The sequence below is a fragment of the Carassius gibelio genome, chromosome A17, assembly GCF_023724105.1.
Source record: "Carassius gibelio isolate Cgi1373 ecotype wild population from Czech Republic chromosome A17, carGib1.2-hapl.c, whole genome shotgun sequence".
NCBI classification, from domain to species: Eukaryota; Metazoa; Chordata; class Actinopteri; order Cypriniformes; family Cyprinidae; genus Carassius; species Carassius gibelio.
Genome location: NC_068387.1, coordinates 5,959,658 through 5,983,016, shown reverse-complemented (window position 1 = coordinate 5,983,016; position 23,359 = coordinate 5,959,658). Strand labels below are relative to the sequence as shown.

General features: G+C 41.0%; 1 protein-coding gene across 1 annotated transcript in view; it reads left to right on the top strand.

The window, feature by feature from the left end:
• The window catches only part of kif6 (kinesin family member 6), a 264,616-nt gene that overhangs the window by 162,240 nt on the left and 79,017 nt on the right, over positions 1-23,359 (top strand). Inside the window, exons 13-14 of the mRNA XM_052620016.1 lie at positions 9,688-9,876; positions 21,690-21,792. Of these exons, the coding sequence (XP_052475976.1) occupies positions 9,688-9,876; positions 21,690-21,792 (292 nt within the window). The remainder of the gene's footprint in view (positions 1-9,687; positions 9,877-21,689; positions 21,793-23,359) is intronic.

Sequence of the window (23,359 nt, the reverse complement as noted above, 5' to 3'; positions counted from 1 at the left end):
ATTCTGGTCTCCGAATCGATCCATTTGTCTTTGCAAAGCCGTAAGCTTCTCCGTGATGTTATCCATATGGTGGTTAATAGTCCCAGTCTCAGTGCTGACTGCTCTGCCCACTGCTCCAATCATGATGGGCAGCATTGTGAGGATTTGGACAGCTGTTACCATTTTCTGAATTCCTTGATAAACCAGGGCAATGCCTAATACAATCAGGAGAAGACCTGTTATCATGGTTGCGAACAGGTAGATATATTCAGTGTCCTCCATGGAAAGAGCCGCCAGACACACAACCCGCCACCTCTCCCAAGCCTCCACATGTAACCAGCTACGAACTTTCCAGTAGGTCAGTCAGGTTCCCCCGAACCCAAGCTTCTCGTTGAGAAGATGGTGTTAATTACATTGAGAGACCAGTTTATCAAATCCGTGATTTTTTAGTTTGGAGAGCAGTGCAGAGAGAGTCTCTCAAATTATAAGACAGTAGACAGTAAACGAGATGAGAGGAGCAAAGCAGTGAAGGTAAGGGGCAGGAGAGGGAGAGAAAATGCTTTTGTTGAGAGCCAAACGAGAAGGCGTGGCGTAATTACTCCAATGTATGGGCAAGACATCACGGATGGGGTGACGTAGCGACCAGGAAGCTTTAAAGCATGTGCTGTGAAACTGGTGTCAGTTTTTTGTCATTCAGCAAGAAGTTTGTGTATGTGTCAGTTGCTATTTGTTTTTGAGTCTTGTTTAATGTTGTTTGTCCACTTATAAGCTCTATTATGTCAAAGCTTCAGTCAAGAGAAGTATTTAGGTGAGTAGGCAGCGTTCTGGCTGTTCACACAGTTGTCTCGAGGGAGCTGACTGCCCGCATTGCAAGCATTTTGTTACTGCCTTGCTTCGCCCTCAGAGGGCTTTATTTGAGGAGGGAGCTTTCACTAGCGTTTCCCCTGGTGCCAGCCTCGCTTTTACTAAGGCTCTGCATATGGAAGAGGTGTTGAGCCTCTCACCATGTCACTCACTGCCCGTCTCTCCTCAGTACCCTCAGAAGATCTGCCAACCCTGCCGGTGTTCCAGGGCACAGCGTTCTCCCTTCTCTCAGCTACCGCCCGGAAACATAGTGGTACTAAGATGCTCACTACCTCCACAGATGTCTCTAGGAAAGCTAGTTGGGCCATCCCCTGCCCATGTGCCTCTTCAGGGCACTGAGCTAGCAGCTTAAATTACACCAGAGGCCAATCTCGAGAGTCCTAGCAGACAATACAAGTCTGAGGGCCATCATTTTCAATAGGAGACTTCAGTTATGAGAGTCCTGATGCCGTGGCACAAGATTGATGGGCCCCTCTGGGATAGAGCGATGTTCACCGCATTACAAGGTGCCTTTCTCTCCTCAGTGCCCTCAGGAGATCGATCTGCCAATCCTGCCAGTGTTCCAGGGCACAGCAGTCTTCCAGGAGTGATTTTCTCAGTTACCGTCTGGAAAGTAGCGGTACTAAGAGCTAAAAGGCTCTCTGCCTCAACAGAAGTATCTAGAGCAGCTAGATACTTCGGTCTAGCTGCTTCAATTACACCAAAATGGTCAGTCTCGAGAGCCTGATTCCCTTAGTTGACAAAAATGTCCTGGTAGGTCCTGCACACTGTAGAGTGATGCTATAGAATCCAGATGGAGGGTGGAGGGTGGCGTCCTATTTTAGATTTGCGTCATTTGAACCATTGAATTAGGCGACTGAAGGTGTCTCATCCGTAATTCAAGGGGATTCGCATACACAACCACATCGACAGTTGGTTGACATTAGCTCAGAAGAGTGGATGGCAGTTTCAAGTTCCAATGTAAAAGTGTCCACCAGTGTATATACAGTTCAAAGAAAGTGATAATCAAAAAGGTGTAAAAATACAGGAATGGGAAGTTCATAAAACAACTCCAGAATTCAGGATGGACCAGGAGTGGAGCGGTCGAAAAAGGCCTCTTTGAAGGCGTTGAAGGCCTCTGTGGTGGCAGGAGTCCAAGAGAGTGATTTTGGTTTGTTTCGGAGGAGACTAGTGAGAGGGCTGGTGATGGTACTGTAGTTCTGGATGAACCGTCTATAGAAATTGGCAAAGCCAAGGAATCGTTGGAGTTCTTTGATGATGGCAGGAGTGGACCAATTTCGAACGGCGTTCACCTTCCCCTCGTCCATCCGGATGCCACTGCTGCTGATGTTGTACCCAAGGAACTGCACTGAGGGCTGATGAGCATTTCTCGGCCTTGAGGTAGAGCTGAAAGGCCCTCAGGCTTGCAGTCCCTCCGCAACGTGGCGTCAATATTCCTATAAGCTCCAGGAGTATATGAGGATGTCATCAATGTAGATGAGGACGAACTTATGGAGGAACTCCCTGGGCACCTCATGAATAAAATCCTGGAAGACGGGGGTCTTTGCGTTAACAAGTCCATACAGCATCACACAATACTCGTAGTGGCCAGTAGGGGTTATGAAGGCGGTTTTCCACTCGTCCCCCTCTCGTATCCGGATGAGGTTGTAGGCGTTGCGGAGAAGACAGTGGCACCACGAGATTTTCCAAGGCAGCTGGGATGAGGGGAAGTGGGTATCTGAATTTGATGGTTATGTTGTTGAGAGCCTGATAATCGATACAGGGTCTTAAGCCTCCGTCTTTCTTTTCTACAAAGAAGAAGCTCGAAGCAACAGGGGAGGTAGATGGACGAATGTAACCCTGGGCCAGCGCCTCCTTGATGTATTCCTCCATGGCCTTCTCCTCCGGAATGAAAAAGGGGGTAGATCCTTCCTTTAGGCACTGTTTCACCCGGCAGCAGATCGATAGCACAGTCCCACGGCCAGTGTGGAGGCAGCTTGGAAGCCTGTTTGGGGCAGAAGATGTAGCAGGTTGGTATGGAAATGGATTGGTTTTCAACTGGGCTCTCTATTGAGGTAGAATAAACTGGAAGAGGTGCAGGGGAAGGTTTGGCTGGGACAGGACAACCAGAGAAGCAGCTCTTGAAAAAGGAGTTGCCCCACTTCAGGACTTCGCCCTTTTTCCAGGAGATGACAGGATTGTGCTGCTCCAACCATGGGCACCCTAGAATGAAGGCAGCTGTGGATTCCTCCAGAACCAGCAGATGGATCTCCTCATGGGGGAGTAGTCTGGTTTGGAGGGAAATGGGACCCACACTATGACGCACACATCTTCTACTCAACAGCCTGACGGTAATTGTGTGGATTTGTTTGGCTGACTCCTTTGCCGTGGTAGCGAATTTTACGGCAGAGGGCGCCAGAGATGAAGTTGACCGCTGACCAAGAATCGAGGAGGGTGGAAACTGGAAGAGAGATGTCAGCAGCAGTAAGTGTCACAACAGTGGTGAGTGGTTTTATGGGTGAAGACATCAGAGGAGGGAGGTGTACCACACACACACACGAAGGAGACTTGGATCTTCAGGGATTCGCTGGAGAGAGGAGAGTAGAGGTAGAGTTAGTCCTTAGAGTTAGCATACAGGTAAGACCTTGTCGCGAATGAGACCAGACGATGACTGAGTGCGTGTGTGTGGTATTTATAGTGCTGATGTGATTGGATAATGATGAGGGTCAGGTGGAAGTGATTAGTATTCCGGTGAGGACGTGCATTGTGAGTGAGTGGAGGTGGAACCTGGCGTGTATGTAATATATATATATATATATATATATATATATATATATATATATATATATATATACTGTATATATTAGGGCCGGGACTTTAACGCGTTAATTGAGATTAATTAATTACACAAAAAATAACGTGTTAACTCAGATTAATTAATTACAGAAAAAAAATTCCCGCATTTTTTATAACGTATTTTTGCACCGCGGAACGTTTCTCACTGGATGAGTTTCGGCGGGACCGATTATACCGGAGCACCTACTAGAGTTCGCTTCGCATTTCACCGCTGCACATGATCGAACCTCAAGTATCACCTCAAAGCAAAACATATAGCAGCTAGCGTGGACTTTACACTTTATGTTGAACTATGTATTATTTTGTTGGTGCAACAGTTTATGTTGAACTCTTTATTGTTTTGGCCAAGGTTATTGAGAGTTGGACTTAGTATGTTATGGCCTCTGAAGCAACAGAGAGATGTTTTCTAATAGTCAGTGTTTCCAATGTTCTGAATGTAATTGACAGTATTGTGTTTTAATAAAAAAAAAAAAAAACACTTTACAGAAGGTTCCAACACCTATAAGCTTCCTGAATTTCTGAAATGTACTATTTCTAAATTGTTTCTAAATATGCTATTGCTACACTTAATGGCAAAAATTGCACTGGTCTGCTAGACTTGGTTGAACAAAAATAAACAATATTTTGTTGCTTAAGCTTATGTATTCAGTCATTATTCAATGGTATACTATAAATCCATGTGAAAAAAAATACTGTTATTAGGTCAAATATTTATATGCGATTAAAATGCGATTAATTTCGATTAATTAATTACAAAGCCTCTAATTTTTTTTAATCGAGTCCCGGCCCTAATATATATATATATATATATATATATATAGATAGATAGATAGATAGATAGCTCGTTTTAACTTTCCACATGCCACTTTCCAAGCATGTGCTTTGAACAACCATTTTCTCACTTGTTTTTGCACAACAGTGCCCTTGGAATACAGGATATGAGCTTAGGTTAATTTATCCACAAGGAAAAGGTGAGTGAAAACAGTATCATGATCTCACGTGACGAAGCAGGTTTTGCTTATAACAACTTCAAACTTAAAATGTATAAGGCATTGCACAGATGGAAATTTTTTTTTATTTTGAACCATGTGATTAGCCTAATTCACTCTCAGAGCACAGTACAAACATGTTATAACACTTTTGACAAACATTGTCAAATTTTTCTTCTTTTTTATGCACAAAAGAGGTAATTAATAATGAATTATAGAAAATATGTTAAAATGGATGCATGACTGATGTATCAGTTTCATTTTAGATTTTTCCTTCTATAGAAAATATTAATTAACTTTTTGACAAGATTATAAAATATTGTATTATTATTTGTCATTATCGGGAAATTGAGGTATTGGAGGATCATTGCACAGGAGAAACACTGGAGCCACTTGGAGGATATTGGACGAAGGTAAGAAGGTAAGCACAAGAGATAAGGTTTAGATTAGTCAATGCTAGTAACTTTGATAGAGGAATTGGTTATTGGATCGTAAACAGGTGCTGGTGATTAATATCCAGGTAAGGGAGTGCGCTGTAATGAGCCTGACCGGCTTGTGACAGTATCCCCTCCTCCAGGGCCTGTTGCTGAGCGCCAACTACCCCGACGACGTGGTGGTCTTCCTCTGCCTCGGGGAGTAGGACGATGTGGGTGAAAGTTATGGAATTCTTCTAGGAGTATAGGGTCAAGGATGTCGTCTCTAGGGACCCAGGAGTGTTCTTCGGGGCCATAACCCTCCCATTCGATGAGGTATTGCAACCTGCCACCACGATGCTGGGAATCTAGGATCTCCATAACTGGGCTGGTAACCAAACATGCACTGGAATGGTGTAAGACCCATGGATGGTTGACGGATTGAATCTTGGGCGTACTCGGCCAAGCCCAGGAACTGGTTACAGGAGTCCTGGTGTCCATGGCAGAAGGTCCGGAGGATGCGACCTACTTCCTTTATCTTCCGTTCAGTTTGACCACTGGATTGTGGATGGTATCCTGAGGAGAGCCTTACAGTCACACCTAGGAGTGAGAAAAAGGACTTCCGAAACACGGACACGGTCCGAAACTATGTCCTCTGGGAGTCCAAGTTGGCGGAAGACCCAATTGAATAGGAGCTCTGCTGTTTCTAGGGCAGTGGGAAGATCCTGTATGGGAATGAGCCGGCAGAATTTAGAGAATCTATCAACAATGACCAGAATACAGGTATTACCATCCAAGGAAAGTAGGTCCGTAATAAAATCCGGTCCTAGGTGTGACCAGGGATGGTTTGGGATGGGTAGTGGGTGAACCTTACAAACGGCGAAGATGTCAGGGACTTTTGGACAAATCTCCTTACGTCTCCTGCCATATTGGCCCACCAGAAGCTATCCTTCAGCAGCAAGAAAGTTGTGTCAGCCCCTGGGTGGTCAGTACCTAGGGAGGAATGAGTGGCATGAATATTACAAATGACCTGCTTCTTGCTTCAGAAGAATTCATCTCATTTATCATCAGTAAAATATCAAGTGCCACAAGAATCCGACTGATGTACTGTTAATTCCTCTACAGTAAGAAATCTGGGTGTTATATTAGACAGCAATTTGTCTTATACAAAACTATGTCTTGTATTAATTTTTCTAAAAATCCTGTCAAGCGTGCACAAACTGACAGTCACCACTTATAAGCTACTACTAAATATTGTAGAGACATAATTTTCAGTAAAGTTGCTTTGTAATGATTTGTATTGTAAAAAGTGCTACCCAATAAACTTGAATTGAATTGAATTGAATAAGCGGGATACGCTGTATCCGTGGGACATACCTGAGTATGGGGGGGACAGCCTGGTGTAGCAGGAGGGGGGACTTCAGATGCGACTGGCGGAGAGGTCCACTGAATCAGACTGGCTATGAGTTGGGTCAGGATTATGGTCTGTGGCTCGTCTGTACTTTCCTCAGATGCGTGAATTCGGGAGAGGGCATCAGCTTTTACCTTGCGAGGGCTGGGTCTTTAAGAGATAGTAAAGTGGAATCTGGTGAAGAATAAGGCCTATCGAGCTTGGCGAGGGTTTGTAATTTCTTGTGATCAGTAAAAACTGTGAAGGGATGAGCAGCTCCCTCGAGCCAGTGTTGCCATTCCTCCAAAGCTAGTTTGATTGCTAGTAGCTCCCGGTTTCCAATATTGCAATTTTTCTCCACTGGGCTGAGCTTCTGGGAGAAGAAGGTGCATGGATGGAGCTGGGGAGGAGTCCCCTGCTGCTGAGAAAGCACTGCTCCAACTCCAGTGATTGAGCCGTCCACCTTACCTCCAAAGGGAGGTCTGGGTCAGGGTGAAGACAGGGGGCCTTGGTGAAGGCTTGTTTGAGGGTAGTAAAGGCTTCAGTGGCAGCTGGGGTCCAAGACAGAGACTTTGATTTGTACCAAAGAGGGTCAGTGATGGGGCTGGTGATTGAGCTGTAATTCATGATAAATGGATGGTAGAAACTGGCAAAACCTAAGAAGTGTTGAAGTTATTTTATGGTTGATGGGAGTGGCCAGGAAGTGATGGCTTCGATCTTGCCCTCGTCGATGTGGATACCTGAACTATCGATGACATACCCCAGGAAGTGAACCGAAGGCTGATGGAAGGTGCATTTCTCGGCCTTGAGGAAGAGATGGAATTCCTGTAACCGGATTAGGACTGTTTTGACATGTTGGCGGTGTGCGGCCAGGCCTGGGAGTAGATGAGGATGTAATTGATGTAAACTATGACGAAGTGGTTGAGGTACGACAGGATCACTTCATGCATAAAGTCCTGGAAGACTGAGGGGGCGTTGACTAGGCCAACGTCATCACCCTGTACTCACCCTGTCTGACTACCGGGCTGGAGTTCATGAAGTTAGCCGGAGAAGAAGATGCCGGATGTTGTGGTGGATGAGCCCTGGCCGAAGGAGCTGAGGAAACAGCGAAAGGTTTTAGTAAACACCGCAGCAAATCCATCAGTTCCTGGAATGGGTCAGGTTTGCTTATCCTCAGCCTTTCGTTCCGATCTTCTGTAACAAATGGACTGGCGACAGAGGGTTAGTGGAAAACTGGATTTTATTAAAAGAGACAGAGGGAGAGATGCAGGTGGATGGAGGATGAGAGAGCTTGAAACCAGAAGGTATTCTTGCTGGATGGAGTGACCCAGAGTTGCTGGGAGTGAGCAAATGGAGGTATCGGAGCATCGTTGCACTGGAGCCACTTGGAGGAGATTGGAGATCACTGGAGAGAAGGTAAGCACAAGAGATAAGTTTTAGAGGCGTCAATGCTAGTAACTTTGACAAAGGATTGTTCCGCTGAGAAGTCATGAGATCAGACGGTGAGAGTGACTGAGGTGAGTGTTATTATAGTGCTGGGGAATGGGTGATTGGATCGAAAGCAGGTGCTGGTGATTAATATTCAGGTGAGGGAATGGGCTGTGATGAGCCTGACGGACTTGTGACATAAGTCCCCTGTTTCCATCAGTTCTCTGTCTGGTATTGTTTTGGTGATGTTGGTCTGTGTTGTGGATTTAAGTTTGGATTACTCCTGGACTTTGCATTAAATACTCTATTGAAATTTACTCTTTCGTCATGCGCTTGATTAGACAGCCAACTTGTTTCATTATTATTATTATTATTAACCTTATTTATTATTTTTATTAATTGATAATTTTTTATTGAGTGGGTGAGTGAGTGTGTGATTGATTGATGGACTGATTGATTAATTTTGTTTTCTCAAAATTAGGCAGGTAATTATCCGACATTCATCTTCAAAACTTCTTAACTTTTCCCACCAGTTAATCTCTTCCATTTGCACCACTGAGCACAAGCAAGAAAGCATAAAAAAATAAACCCTTAAATATGCTATTGTCATCTAAAAATGCAGGATGAGGTGGATGCTCAATTTGAGGTGTTACTCAATTTATTGTACCCAACGTGCACCATTGGGGCACATCATTTTGTAATGATGACATTATGGTTGTGTAAACCAAAGTAAAAATCTTTTCAGGGTGTTTTTGCGATGAGCACGAGTGAGAAAAATTTCATGCAAAAGATAAGCAATTGTCAATCAAAACAAAAATCATGTTTGTCACCTTGTCATAACCACAACAATATTGTCGAATGAACCAAAGAACAACTTCTGAGCTCCAAAGGCTTTGTTTCGCAGAATGCAAAAACTGTTGTGTGTTCACTATTGATGCCGTGTGACGGGTTGGGGTGGGTCATTAAAAAATATATATATAAAAATCCATGTATGTTGCGTGCAATTCCCTATAGTCTATATTTAATATTTGGAATATCTATTTTCATATTTTATTAGGTTCTTTGATAAGGTTACAATACGATGGCCTATGTAGCAATGTAGCTTGCATGATGTCCCTTATGTGCAGGCCGTCTCATAACCCATGGAACCCGCGTGTCAGGTTGGGGTGGGTAAAGAAATTTTACTTTATTTGCAGGGTGGGCTGGGGCAAGCAAAATAATTTCATAAAAGCGGGACCTGCGAGTTGGAAAAAAATCCAACACACACATCACTAGTGTTCACAGTAATTTACCCATTACAGCGTGGGAAAATGTATGGCTTAACCTAACATGAGAGGCTCAAAATGTACAATCAAAATGTGGAGTGTGGCAGAACCTTGAGATATACTGGAATCTCTACAGTTTACATGAATGTAAATGTACTTAATGTATACTGAGATAACCATACATTCAAAGTTTGTATAAGCTGTAAATGAGTAGTTCACCAAAATATGAACATTTAAGTCATTATTTATTTAACTTAATGTCATTCCAAGCCTGTATGATTCTTTTTTAAGTCATACCTTTGTAATAAACAGATTTTAAAAAGTCCAAATGATTTGAAAATAAATCTGGTTCTCAAGTTCAACTCATTAGTAATTGAATCACAATTAACAGCCCATTGGAGAAGAATAACAATTTTAAAAAATGACTCTTTTGCATTTGTTTCTTTTTGTATCACACAGACCTCTAAAATGAAACAATGTTCTTTGTTATAAAATGATTATTATCCTTAATTTACATTTCTCAGGTGTATTAGTGAACTTGCTTAAGAAAGAAAAGAAGAAATTTCAAGATGTCACTTCCCAACTGCCCCTGTTGTACCCATCAACCAACCAATCATCCATGTCAGCCACAACTAAACAGATGGAAGAGAGTGCAAAATACAACCCCTCTAATATTTACACTCATGCTGAGCAGTTGATGACCAGAAAAAGAGGTGAGTAAATCTCAACCCTAAATTCTATATCATTCATTGACCAGGTTTTGATCAATATTGTGAATGCTTTTAATTTTAATTAACCACTCAAAAAATAAAAAGAAATAGCAGGATAATGTCCAAACCAGATGCAGACATGGGAACAAAATTAATTAACAGAACTGGGAACACAAAAGGATGAGGCAGGCAAACAGTCCAGACAATAGGCCAGTGAACGTCACAGAGGAAACAAGCTGGCAGAGGAAGGAGAAACTCCAGATTCTGTGGCAAATGAGACTAGGTAGAAGCCCAAGGAACCACAGGCTTGGCACTGTTTTAGTAACTCTTGAAGCACCAGAATGTCTGTTAGGCCAGAAGAAGCTGCGGCCAGGGAGCTAGGACTCAGGAAACGGCAGGAACCAAAATGTCAAACATACACAAATACAACAAGGAAGACAAGAGATAACAGAACAAAAGTAAAGACTCTAAAAACTAAATATTAGACTAAAAACTAAATATTAGAAACAATTAACTGGAATAGAACAAAAGGAAAAAACTAAAACAAAACTAGACTGGATGAAATACACTGGGAAAAATATTTATTTGATCCCCTGCTGATTTTGTAAGTTTGCCCACTAAACAAAGAAAATAAGGATCTGTCATTTTTATGGTAGGTTTATTTTAACAGATAGACACAGAAAATCAAACAAAAAGTATAAAAAAAAAAACACATTATATAATTTATTTGCATTTCAGTGACTGAAATAAGTATTTGACCCCCTACTAACCAGCAAGAATTCTGGCTACCATAGATTGGATGTATAAGACACCTGTCCACGCAATCTGTGTTTTCCATTCCAACCTCTCCCACAACAATGGGAAGACCAAAGAGGTGTCAAGATTGTAGATCTGCACAAAGCTTGAATGGGCTCCAAGACCATCAGTAAGCTTGGTGAGAAGGAGACAGCTTTTGGTGAGATTATTCGTGAATGGAAGAAAAACAAAACAGCCATCAATTGGCCATGGTCTGGAGCTCCGTGCAAGATCTTGCCTCATAGGGTAAGGATGATCATGAGAAAGGTAAGGGATAAGGCCCGGGCTACATGGGAGGAGCTTGTTAATGATCTTAAGGCAGATGAGACCACAAGCAAAACTTTGGTAACACACTGAGCCACAATGGACTGAAATCCTGCAGTGCCTACAAGATCCCCCTGCTCAAGAAGGCAATTGTACATTTACTAGTTTACCAAAGAACATCAAAATAATTCAGATAAGGCTTGGGAGAAAGTGCTATGGTCAGGCGAGACCAAAATTGGACCCTTTGGCATTAAGTCAACTCACTGTGTTTGGAGGGAGAAAAATGCTGACCATGACCTCAAGAACACCATCCCTATAGTCAAGTATTGAGGTAGAAACATTAGGCTTTGGGGCTGTTCTGCTATGGGAACAGAATGACTTCACCGCATCGAGGGGCAAATGTATGGGGCCATGTAGTGTAAAATCTTGCCTTCCCTCATCCAGAACACTGAAGATGGGTCATGGATGGGTCTTCCAGCATGACAATGACCCGAAACATACTGCCAAGGCAACAAAGGAATGGCTCAAGAAGAAGCACATTAAGGTCATGGAGTGGCCTAGCCAGTCTCCAGAACTCAATCCTATAGAAAATCTGTGGAGGGAGCTGGAATTTTGAGTTGCCCAATGACAGCCAAGAAACCTTAAGGAGTTAGAGAGGATCTGTAAAAAGGATCTGTTAAGATCTTTACACTTCTTAGATGGTGCTGCCGCGTTTCATGCAATGGCCATGAGAGGGCAGCTCTGAGTCGATGAAACAGAAAACACTGAGGGAAACACACTAGGGTTTGCAACAGAATGAGGACCAAAGCGCACAGTCCACCTTTACCCAGTATCCTGTTAGCCAACGTCCAATCACTTAAGAACAAGATGGATGATCTCAGAGCCAGGATAAGATTCCATCGGGACATAAGGGAGTGCAACATAATCTGTTTAACAGAAACATGGCTGACCCCCTCCGTACTGGACGAAGCTGTAACACCATCTGATGGCTCCTCTGTTATCTGGATGGACAGGACTGTGGAGGCCGGCAAAACCAGAGGTGGTGGGGGCTGTTTCATGGTCAACAATAAATGGTGTTACCCCAGGAACATCACCATTCTGTTGCATTCCTGTTTGCCTCATCTGGAGCATCTAACAATCATTTGTCGAATGTTCTATTTGCCTCGAGTTTACAGCAGTCATAGCCACGGCTGTTTACATTCCACCTCAAGTGGACACGAAGATGGCCCTGTCTAAGCTCAATGATGTGCTAAGTGTCTGATTAAACAAACCACCCGGACGCTCCCATCATTGTGAGTGGGGACTTTAATAAAGCCAGTCTTAGACATGTAATGCCACTGAACTTGTACCAGCACATTTCCTGCCCAAGCAGAGGGAGAGGGAGAATACATTGGACCACTGCTATTCTCAGTTCAGGTATGGGTATAAAGCCAGCTCGCTGGTATTAGAAAATCTGACCATACCGCCATCTTCCTTTTACCGGAATGCAAACAAAAGCTCGTGCAGGCAGCTCCAGAGAGGCGGGTGCTGAAATGCTGGTCCGCCCAATCAGAAGCTGTGCTACAGGATGCTCTCAATGACGTGGACTGGGACATGTTTAGGTCTAGTTCCCACTGACATCAGTGAGTTTGCGGATATAGCAAACAGCTTTGTCAGCACACTGGTTGAGGAGTCAACACGAACCATAACAATAAAAACTTTTTCTAACCTGAAACCATGGGGCGATAAATCAATCCAGGCAGCAGTTTATGCGCGCATGGCCGCGTATAATGCGGTGCTCGTGTCGGGAGATATGAGCAGATACAAAACGGCCTGTTACTCCTTTCCGGCGTGCTGTGAGAACCACTAAACAACAGTACTTAGAACGACTGGAGTCTCATTTCCAACTGAATGACTCCAGGCGCATGTGGCAGGAGAACTATCAGTTCTTTTAAAAGTAAACCCTCCATTGCCGTGAGTGCTGACTCTTCACTAGCCAACGAGGTGAACATCTTTTATGCATGTTTTTGAGCAAACCACTCTGGTGATATCAACGGCCTGCTGATGTGCACAGAGGAAAACAACAGCGTTTCTAAGCCTTAACAGGCGTGTAATCATAGATCACATCAGGTCATCAGTAATGTATCTGCTTGTTTTACATTCTTTAGCTCCCAGATGATTTTGTGAGCAAATTAAGAAGAGAAATAAACTCTTTTGTAAACCACTTGGATGAAAAGCTTCAATGCTTCATCTCGCCATACTGAAAAGCAAACTCTAACAATATCAGTGATACTAGATAGGAGCAAGCACAAAAAACACTCAAAATTAACCAGCAAAAACAAGAGGGAAAATGAGCACAATATAAGGGAGCAGAGGACACAAGGATCAGGTGAACACAATCAGACAAACAAGGACTAAACAATGGGGCATGGCAACTGTAAACGAGGAAGCAGGTCAAGGGGAGCACATGGCCAATACAAACATAGACACAACTGTGTGGTCAGGTACAAGACAAACAAAGAAACGTTAAACAAAGACAAGCCTGACAAGGCTGTCAGGGCTGGACCCTGACAGATAATGCATCTATTAAAGGGATAATTCACACAAAAATTAAAAATTACCCCATTATTTACTCAAATGATGATACTCTCAAGCCAGCCTATGTGTAGATGACATTCTTTCAGATGAATCCAGTCAGATTTATATATATATAAAATGTCCTGGCTCTTACAGGCTTTATAAAGACATTGAGTTGGTCTTAATTTTCTACAGTCAAAAAGAAGTCCAATAAAGCACATCCATCCATTGTACAAAAATGCCCCACATGGTTCCTTGGGATGAATAAAGGCCTCCTGTAGTAGGGCGACCAAACATGCCATTTTCCCAGTACACATCCTGGCCAGGATTTATATCTTTTTTTTATTAAATGTCCAGGTTTTGGATTTCCTGTTTTCATACTGAATGAAGGTAATGATCGTTTGACCAATAAAATGCAGACATTTTATGTAATCGACCAATCGTGGTGCGTGTGAAGGTGGGATCTACAGAGAACGGGCAAAGTGCTGAAAATAGATGTACAAACAAAGCCAAAATGTGGATATTTTAGGCAATATAGAAATCCTGGCCAGGACATGTCCTGGGAAAATGGCACGTTTGGTCACCCTATGTTGTAGCAAATCGATGCGTTTTTGTAAAAGAAAAATTCATATTTAAAGTCCCCCTGTAGTCAAAAATATTATCCTTTAAAACTCATCTTTGATGATCAAAACTTAAATGTTTTTTCTTGTGAAAACAATTTTCTCATACCTTAAAATAATTCAACTCTATACTCTTGCCTCAATTACTATACGTGGATCTATGAATATGCAAATTAGCCCCGCCTTTACTTAGTCACACACCAGCCAGCCATGAGCCAGCTCCTCCTGATCCACTAACTGAACTGTAGTAACATAGGCAATGGCAAGTTGAAATATTGGTCTGTTTAATTGATTGATTGATTGATTAATTAATTATTACATTATTATTATTATTATATTATTTTGTTAAAATAATAAAAAAATGGTCACACAATAAATATTCAGTTTTTCCCCTTTTGCTGATGTATCCTGCAGTATATAGGCCATAGGCCAAGCCATAGGTCTGACGCAGAAGTATAAATCAGCCTTTACTCTGAGCTACTTTTACACTGGTTATTATTCTAAAAGCACTATTGCTAAAAGCACATGACATCTCGAAAACGGGGGAAATATTAACAATTAACAATCTGCTTTGAAGCACAGTTAATGATATGCTAAGGATAGGATCCCTTGACGCGATTGGTTATTGGTTATTGAAATCTGAAACTGCGTTTCTTTGATTGCCTTTGGGAAACTACAGAGAAAATACTCAGCAGTGGTGTTGATAAAAAGGTTGGCACATGGTTTGTCTAAAAGCGTATTAAAAGTACCACACTGACAAATAAACAACATAGAAAACTTGATTTTCACCACAAGGGACTAAGGTCCGTAAGGTCCGGTGAGAATGTGCTAGTCTCTAAAGATCCAATGTATGTTTATAGGAGCAAAGGAAGCAAAGTTTCCTTACTTTAGCAAAGGAAAACTAGTCTCCTCTTGGCATATATCGAAATCCTACAACATTTTTCTTTACAAATCTTCGGATGTATCTCTATCAGCTCCCAAGCTCGTGAATCAGTATATGGTGTACTCAAATTCGATCACTGATAAGTTCCATGGCTCTCTGCACATTAGGACAGTGATTACTCAATTTCCAGTGACGACTATGTACAATGTGAACAGACAACATTGTAGAACCATTGAACAACAGACAGGATCGGTTTCTTTTTTATATTATTTTTATTCTCTTTAAATGCGTCATTCTGTTACATGTTCTTTCAATGTTTCAGCCGAATATGAATTATAAATGTTACCTAGATGTGTTCAATACCTGTCTACCAATATGTATTCATGCTGAAATATGGTAATAACGGTTTGTCTTTTCAAATATTCTACCATGTGTCATTACAGTTATTGAGTTGGCTCATGTGGTTTATGTTTCGCACTTAAGAAATGTAATTTCCCATAAGGGACCATAGTGAACACCAATGCTCCCTAGTTTTTGCGGTGTATTGTGTGATTTTTCAGGGAACAAACATTCTAGTACACTGGAAAGATTTGAAATGGCTAACTCCCTTATTAGTGGCCTGAAAATGTAACTAGGGAGCTATCTGTGTGAAAACATACCCTTTGTTTTGTACTTCTAAATTCATGACCAGTGTTTTGTTCTGCTCTCTCCATTGCGCTTCCCCATTTGTAATTTCTCACTGGACCTTATGCTTTGTCATATGTCATCCGCCAGAACTGAATGCATTTGCAACAGTTAGCGAAAGATAGAAATAACTGTTTGCAAAGGTTTATATACAGGTGCTTCTCAATAAATTAGAATGTCGTGAAAAAGTTAATTTATTTCTGTTATTCAACTCAAATTGTGAAACTTGTGTATTAAATAAATTCAATGCACACAGACTGAAGTAGTTTAAGTCTTCAGTTCATTTAATTGTGACGATTTGGCTCACATTTAACAAAAACCCAGCAATCCACTATCTCAACAAATTAGAATATGCTGACATGCCATCAGCTTATCAACTCAAAACACCTGCAAAGGTTTTCTGAACCTTCAAAATGGTCTCTCGGTTTGGTTCACTAGGCTACTCAATCATGGGGAAGACTGCTGATCTGACAGTTGTCCAAAAGACAATAATGACACCCTTCACAAGGAAGTTAAGCCACAAACATCCATTGCCAAATAAGCTGGCTGTTCACAGAGTGCTGTATTCAAGCATGTTAACAGAAAGTTGAGTGGAAGGAAAAAGTTCGGAGAAAAAAAAAGATGTACAACCAACCGAGAGAACTGCAGCTTTATGTGGATTGTCAAGCAAAATCGATTCAGGAATTTGAGTGAACTTCACAAGGATTGGACTGAGGCTGGGGTCAAAGCATCAAGAGCCACAACACACAGACATGTCAAGGAATTTGGATACAGTTGTCGTATTCCTCTTTTTAAGCAACTCCTGAGGCGTCTTACCTGGGCTAAGGAGAAGAAGAACTGGAATGTTGACCAGTGGTCCAAAGTCCTCTTTTCAAATGAGAACAAGTTTTGTATTTAATTTGAGAACCAAGGTCCTAGAGTCCGTAGGAAGGGTGGAGAAGCTCATTTGAATATTAATATATTTTTGAATAATTTGTAACTGATACGGAACTTAATAGGTAGCCAGTGCAGAGACTGTAAAATTGGGGTAATATGATCATATTTTCTTGACCTGGTAAGGACTCTAGCTGCTGCATTTTGGACTACCTGTAGCTTGTTTATTGAAGAAGCAGGACAACCACCTAGAAGTGCATTACAATAGTCCAGTCTAGAGATCATGAATGCATTAAATAGATTTTCTGCATCAGAAACAGACAACATGTTTCGTAGCTTGGCAATGTTTCTAAGATGGAAGAATGCAGTTTTTGTAACATGGGAAATATGATTTTCAAAAGACAAGTTGCTGTCTAATATAACACCCAGATTTTTGACTGTAGAGGAAGTAACAGTACATCCGTCTAGTTGCAGATTGTAATTTACAAGATTCTGTGTAGTGTTTTTTGGTCCAATAATTAATATCTCTCTCTTATCCGAATTTAATTGAAGAAAATTATTGGTCATCCAATCTTTTACATTTTTAACACACTCTGTTAGCTTAGATCATTTAGAGGTTTCATCTGGTCTCATTGAGATATATAGCTGAGTATCATCAGCATAACAGTGGAAGCTAATTCCGTATTTTCTAGTAATATTACCAAGGGGCAACATGTATATTGAAAATAGAAGGGGACCTAGGACGGATTCTTGTGGCACTCCATATTTTACAAATAATAAATGAGATGACTCCCCTTTTAAGTAAGCAAAATGGTAGCGATCGGACAGGTAGGATCTAAACCATCTTAGAGCCTGCCCTTGAATACCTGTATAGTTTTGTAATCAATCTATTAGTATGTCATGATCTATTGTGTCGAACGCAGCACTAACATCAAGTAAAAAAAATAAAAACATTCTCTTCAAATCAGGCATGGACTGGACATCGGGAAAACCGGAACAATTCCAAGTGGCCTGCAGCTGATTTGTCCAGCTATTTTAATATATATATTTTTTATAATTTCATGCCGAATGTACTGAAGCGATTATTTCCTAATCCGTCATTCGATAGTTAAATCTCTAATAAATGATGAATCGTTTAGTCGTAACTGGCAATGCTTCGGCTCACGTGTTCTCCGCACCTCCGCCAAACGTTTTGGATCAGACTCAGAGTAATCAATGTGTGGTTGTGTGTGTGCATATATGAGGTAAAAGAAGAAGTATTATAAGATATTTAAAAAAATATAAGTGTAAAACCAGTACATTTAATGGTAACACTGAATAATTCCAAACAACTACGCAATGTATCCAAAATTACTACACAATTCTGAATTTCATATTAAATGACATTGAATCTAGACTCATGTGCTCCTCCTCAAAGCATACAGCAAGATCTCCTTGAATTAAATTCAACTTCAACTTCATCATGGTCATCTGAATTTGATCCCTTATTTGCATATTAAAATTGGAAGTGTAGAATTTTAGTGTACAACAAAGAGATGACATTCTTGAGAATGGAAAAGGCTAAGGGATCTTCACTGTGGAACTGTATCCCCTGAGGCATAAGTGTGGTCTTTCAAGGCCTTCAGGCATCACTGTACTGAAGGGGCAGCTGCAATGTCTCCATTTATGCGGTCTCCTGATCACCTTGCTCATCATCTGCAAAACACAACACTGAAGTCAGTTAGATGCTCAGGAGAAACTGATAAATTCACCTCCCCCTATTAAAAAAAAAAAAGTAGCAACGTATTTTGTACATGGCACCATGGTGTTCCAGTCCCAATACAGTGGTATTTTATCCAGTACAGCACAGTAATGTTACCTGGATTCAGGAATAGTTCACCCAAAAAAAAAAAAAAAAAATATATATATTTTTTTTTTTTTTATGAGCACAACCTTATGAAAATGAACATGATTTTACAATGAATCAAAAGTCATTGGATAATATTGTTAAACCATGTTAACCACAAATAAAAAAATTATTTACACTTAAATTTACTTAAAAATGGTATGGTAATGGTATGGTAATCCATTTGCCAAAAAAAAAATAGTATAATAAAAGCATGGTTAATTTTTGTAAGGGAACAACACGATTTATATTCAGTATTAGGATTTTTCTATAAAGATATTGTAATGGTGTACTAATTTTGACATGTAGACAATTTAGAAAGTATAGTTTTGTTAAATCTCGAGTATTAAAGTCATGGGAGGGATGGATATCAGGTCAAAATAAAGAGCCTGAAAAGAAAAATGGAAGTGAAGGTGCAGTTCAGGAGAGAACTTTTAATTATTAGGTAATAGAGGGAAACAGAAACAGAAGGTGGCAAAAATTAAAAAAGAAACAACAACAAAACACAAGGCCAGTAGAGAACCGAAAGCCATGCAGTCGAGACAGAAACCCTCCAGGGCGGCGCAGAAGACCACCACATCCGTGCAGTCGAGACAGAACCCCACCAGGGTGGCGCAGAAGACCACCACAGCCATGCGGTCGAGACAGAAGCCCACCAGGGCGGCGCAGAAGACCACCACAGCCGTGCGTTCGAGACAGAAGTCCACCAGGGCGGTGCAGAAGACCACCACAGTGGGATCGATGACACAGGAGTCAAGTGACTTGACTTTACTCTGGAGTGTCAATGGTGACTTGACCTGATTCTGGAGTGTCAACGGTGACTTGACCTGACTCTGGAGGGTCAACAGGAACCTGACTCAACTCTGGAGGGTCAACGGGAACCTGACTCGACTCTGGAGGGTTACCTGTGGCTGTCATCTTGTGCAGAGGCGCTGGACCAGAGGCCATCTTGTGCCATGGCTCAGGGCCGGCGGCCACCTTGTGCTGTGGCGCTGGGCTTGCGGCCATCTTGCACATTGGCGCTGGGCTGGCGGCCATCTTGCACCATGGCGCTGGGTTGGCGACCACCTTGTGCTGTGGCGCTGAGCTGGCGGCCATATTGTGTAATGGTGCTGGGCTGGTGGTCCTCCTGTCTGTAGACCCCGGTCTAGAGTCGGCCATCCCACCGGGAGAGACAGGTGTGGCTGGGGTATCCCACTGAGACCGATGTTGTAGGTACAGAATGAACCCCCAAAAATCAAAGGCTTCCAGCTTATCCATTTCCCATTCTGGAACAGGGTAATCCAGACCAGTGTTGAAAAGGTCTTCCAAGGCCGCATTCATTATATCCCATTCCTACCGCCAGGGTCCAGAATACTTGTGCCACACCACCCACCTCATTCCCCTCTTGATGGAGGGTGGTTAATTTGAAGAATCTCACCCTCTGCTCCTCAACACAGGATGGGGAACGAATATGAAATCCCACACCACTGGATATAGACATGATGGAGTCCTTCTGTATGTGAGTGTGAGTTTATTGGGTAATCCAAAATCAGAATGAAACAAGCAGGGGGTCAAAACCATAAATTATTCCAAAAAAACAAAACAAACAAACAGGAACAGAAACTCGAAATACAAGGAACGCGAGGTAACCAGGTGACGGAAAGTAAGGACTCCATGACACTGCAGAAAACAGACCGGTTTGAATAGGCAGGATAATGACTATGAAAGTGAAGACACCTGAGTGCAATTAACATGTGTGCAATTACCGTGATGAAGGGATAAGGCTTTGTGGGAAATTAAGTGCCTGAGGTGAGGTTCCTATGGGGAAGTGAGACCACTAGTGGACACCCAGGGAAACACGGACCAGACACCGTGACATGGACATGTTTCAGAATTTGTTTGTACTGTACGAGTGTGAGATTTCCCGGTCTGATTTTATATCGGAGTCGGCCCCTCATGGAAATTAATGGCACAGACATGCGGTTTAATTACTACACATAGGCCTACTGAAGCTAGCAGTGTACATGAACACATACACATAATCTCTAGAAATGCTCAGAGTCACTTCATGAGCATTTTACTTATTTTGAGAAAACTATCATCATATACAAAAAGACAGCAATGTTTCAAAAGACACCAGTGTTTCAGGAGTTTAGTACACAGAATAGGACACATGCTCATTAGATAATCATATCTGAGTTGATGTATATACTTTTATTTATTATTATTTTTTAATTAACATTTTTTCCCCAAACCGTTGTTAGATGCAGTGTTTCCTGTAGTTAGGCAAAGATTTGGTTTCAAAAACAGTATCAGTAAACAATTTCTTATGATTTTAAATCTGCATTAAACTAAAGATCAAAATCAAAGGAAAAGGCAGTACTAAAGTCTGATTGTGTGGTGGATGTGTTCATATTTGATCATCTTAATTCAGGTGAAGGATTTTGAAAGTCTTGACAGTGCTGAGCACTACTGTAAATAGTTAACCCTGCATGGTGTAAATGTTTGAAAATGATTAACAGTTAACAATTAATTAATTTATGTTAATGAATTAACATTCATTAGAAATTTGCAAAGTAATAAAAAAGTAATCAGCTACATTAATAAAGTAATTAAATAAATTACACTGCTATTACATTTTAAATAAGGTAACTTGTAATGATATGTAATCGATATGCCCATGACTACATCGAACTTCAGCTGAGATCATTCAAATGTCATGCATTTGCTTTGTCCACTAGGGCACCTGTCAAACAATTAGTGTTTTTTTTTTTTTGTTTTTTTTTTTTTCAGGTACTCATTGTGGAACTTCTTCTTATATTGACTTATTTATTTTTTTTGGCTTGATTTTATTGGTTTTGGGTTGTAGGTAAAAAGGATAAAACAATGATGTTTTTATTATTATGTGGACAAAGCTCTTTTGTAACCATCTTTATTGTCTCACATAGGCCTACTCTATGTGTGTTATAGAGTAAAGTGAAGCAATAAAGATATATTTTTTTTAAATTAAAGAACAATATTAAAAGTACTTGTGAAACATCAGTTAGAATGTATTGTTTCTTTGACAATTAACAAAGTATATTGTATAGTAGGCTGCTTATTACATACTGCAATTGCATACTGTATGTATTAAAGAAAAAACTGATTACTTTTTAATACATTTTTTGTAAGTTTCAGTCCTAGAGTTTGTAACATGATCTTATTAGATATCAAGCTTGAATTATCTTAGTAGAGCACATTCTCTTAACTATTACTATGCATTTTTCTCTTTTAGTACTGGAATTATCTGTGAGTCAGCAGGAGGCATTTGAAGTCTTTCTGAGAGACCATGAAGACCGTTTATCAATTGAAAATAACAGAGCTGTGTTGCAACAAAGGTCAGTGTGTGCTACAGAGTTACATTATTATTTAAGATCTCTTTAACATCTCAAATATTTATCCTAGACAGGAATGAGGTTACTTTAATAACAAATGGAGACTTTTGCTTGAGTCTCCTGCTTTTCAAACTTCTCTCCTTAGACAAATAATCTAACACTTTTACAATCGTCATCTTTAATGTTTTAGAAGAGATCTCATCATTACCACAATCATTGTGTGATTTTCTTCTTAAAACATGCAAACATGAAAGGAAAGGAAAGGAAAGGCCATGTATGGTGTCTCATACTTGAAATTGTGCTCTGGATTTAACCCATCCACATGCACACACAGCAGTGAGTAGTGAACACACATGGACAAGCGCGCACACACACAAACACACACACACACACGTTTGTTTTTTTGAAAAGTGGGGACATCCTATAGGTATAATGGTTTTTATACTGTAGAAACTGTATATTCTATTGCCCTTCACCAACCCTAACCCTTAACCCAACCCTCACAGGAAACTTTCTCAAAAAAAAACTAATTCTGTATGATTATATGTCACAAAAACAAGAGCACTCTCTCTCTCTCTCTCTCTCTCTCTCTCTCTCTCTCTCTCTCTCTCTCTCTCTCTCTCTCTCTCTCTCTCACTCACACACACACACACACACACAGCAGGTAATGCTTCGGCACCCACAGCAGTTGGGGGCTCAGTGCCTTGCTCATTGGTCTCAACTCAGTCGTGGTATTAATTATGAGTTATAATAAAGTGAGTTATATATAAAGTGCTCCCTGTTAGCAACCGGACATTTCATGTTTTACTCTAATTAAAACTTGCAATGTCCAGTCTGCCCTAAATTTCTGGTTTGATAAAAGACCTGCTCTGAAGACATCTAGAGGCCAATATTCAGTTATAATCATAGCGCCCCCTGTTTGCAACAAGATGATCATTGTTTTACAGGTGCATCTAAATAAATGAGAATGTCACAGAAAAGTTCATTTATTTCATTAATTCAACTCAAATTGTGAAATTCATGTATTAAATAAATTCAGTGCACACAGACTGAAGTAGTTTAGAGAAGGGTCTGGCTGCAGACTTGCACTTGCACTCTCAGACTTAAAATCTCAGACACTTGCACTTCCGCTATAGTGACGTCACTTGCAGTCTTTATTTTTTTATTTTGTTCTGTTTATTGATGACTTTTTGTTTGAATCTCTCAACATTTTACAACAGTAGCCAGGTGGTGAAGAAAGAAAAAAAAAACTAAATAAAAATGTCACTTGCAATCGCTACTTGCACTCTCCGCTACCCAGGGGCGTAGATTACGCGGGGGACGTGGGGGACGTGTCCCCCCACTTTTAATATCACGGAAATTCATCCCCCGCACTTTTTGGGTCAAGTGTGTTCACATAGAGGTTTTCAAGAGCTGGTATAAATAAATACAAATTTAAACTCAAAGAGACAGGATAGTCGGCGTATGACCTGATATTTTATTCAGACCCAGAATATAAGGTGAGATGTACTTCACTGAGCGCTAAACTCTCCTGCAGTGTGTGTTTCATTCATACTCGAAGCCGGAGGGC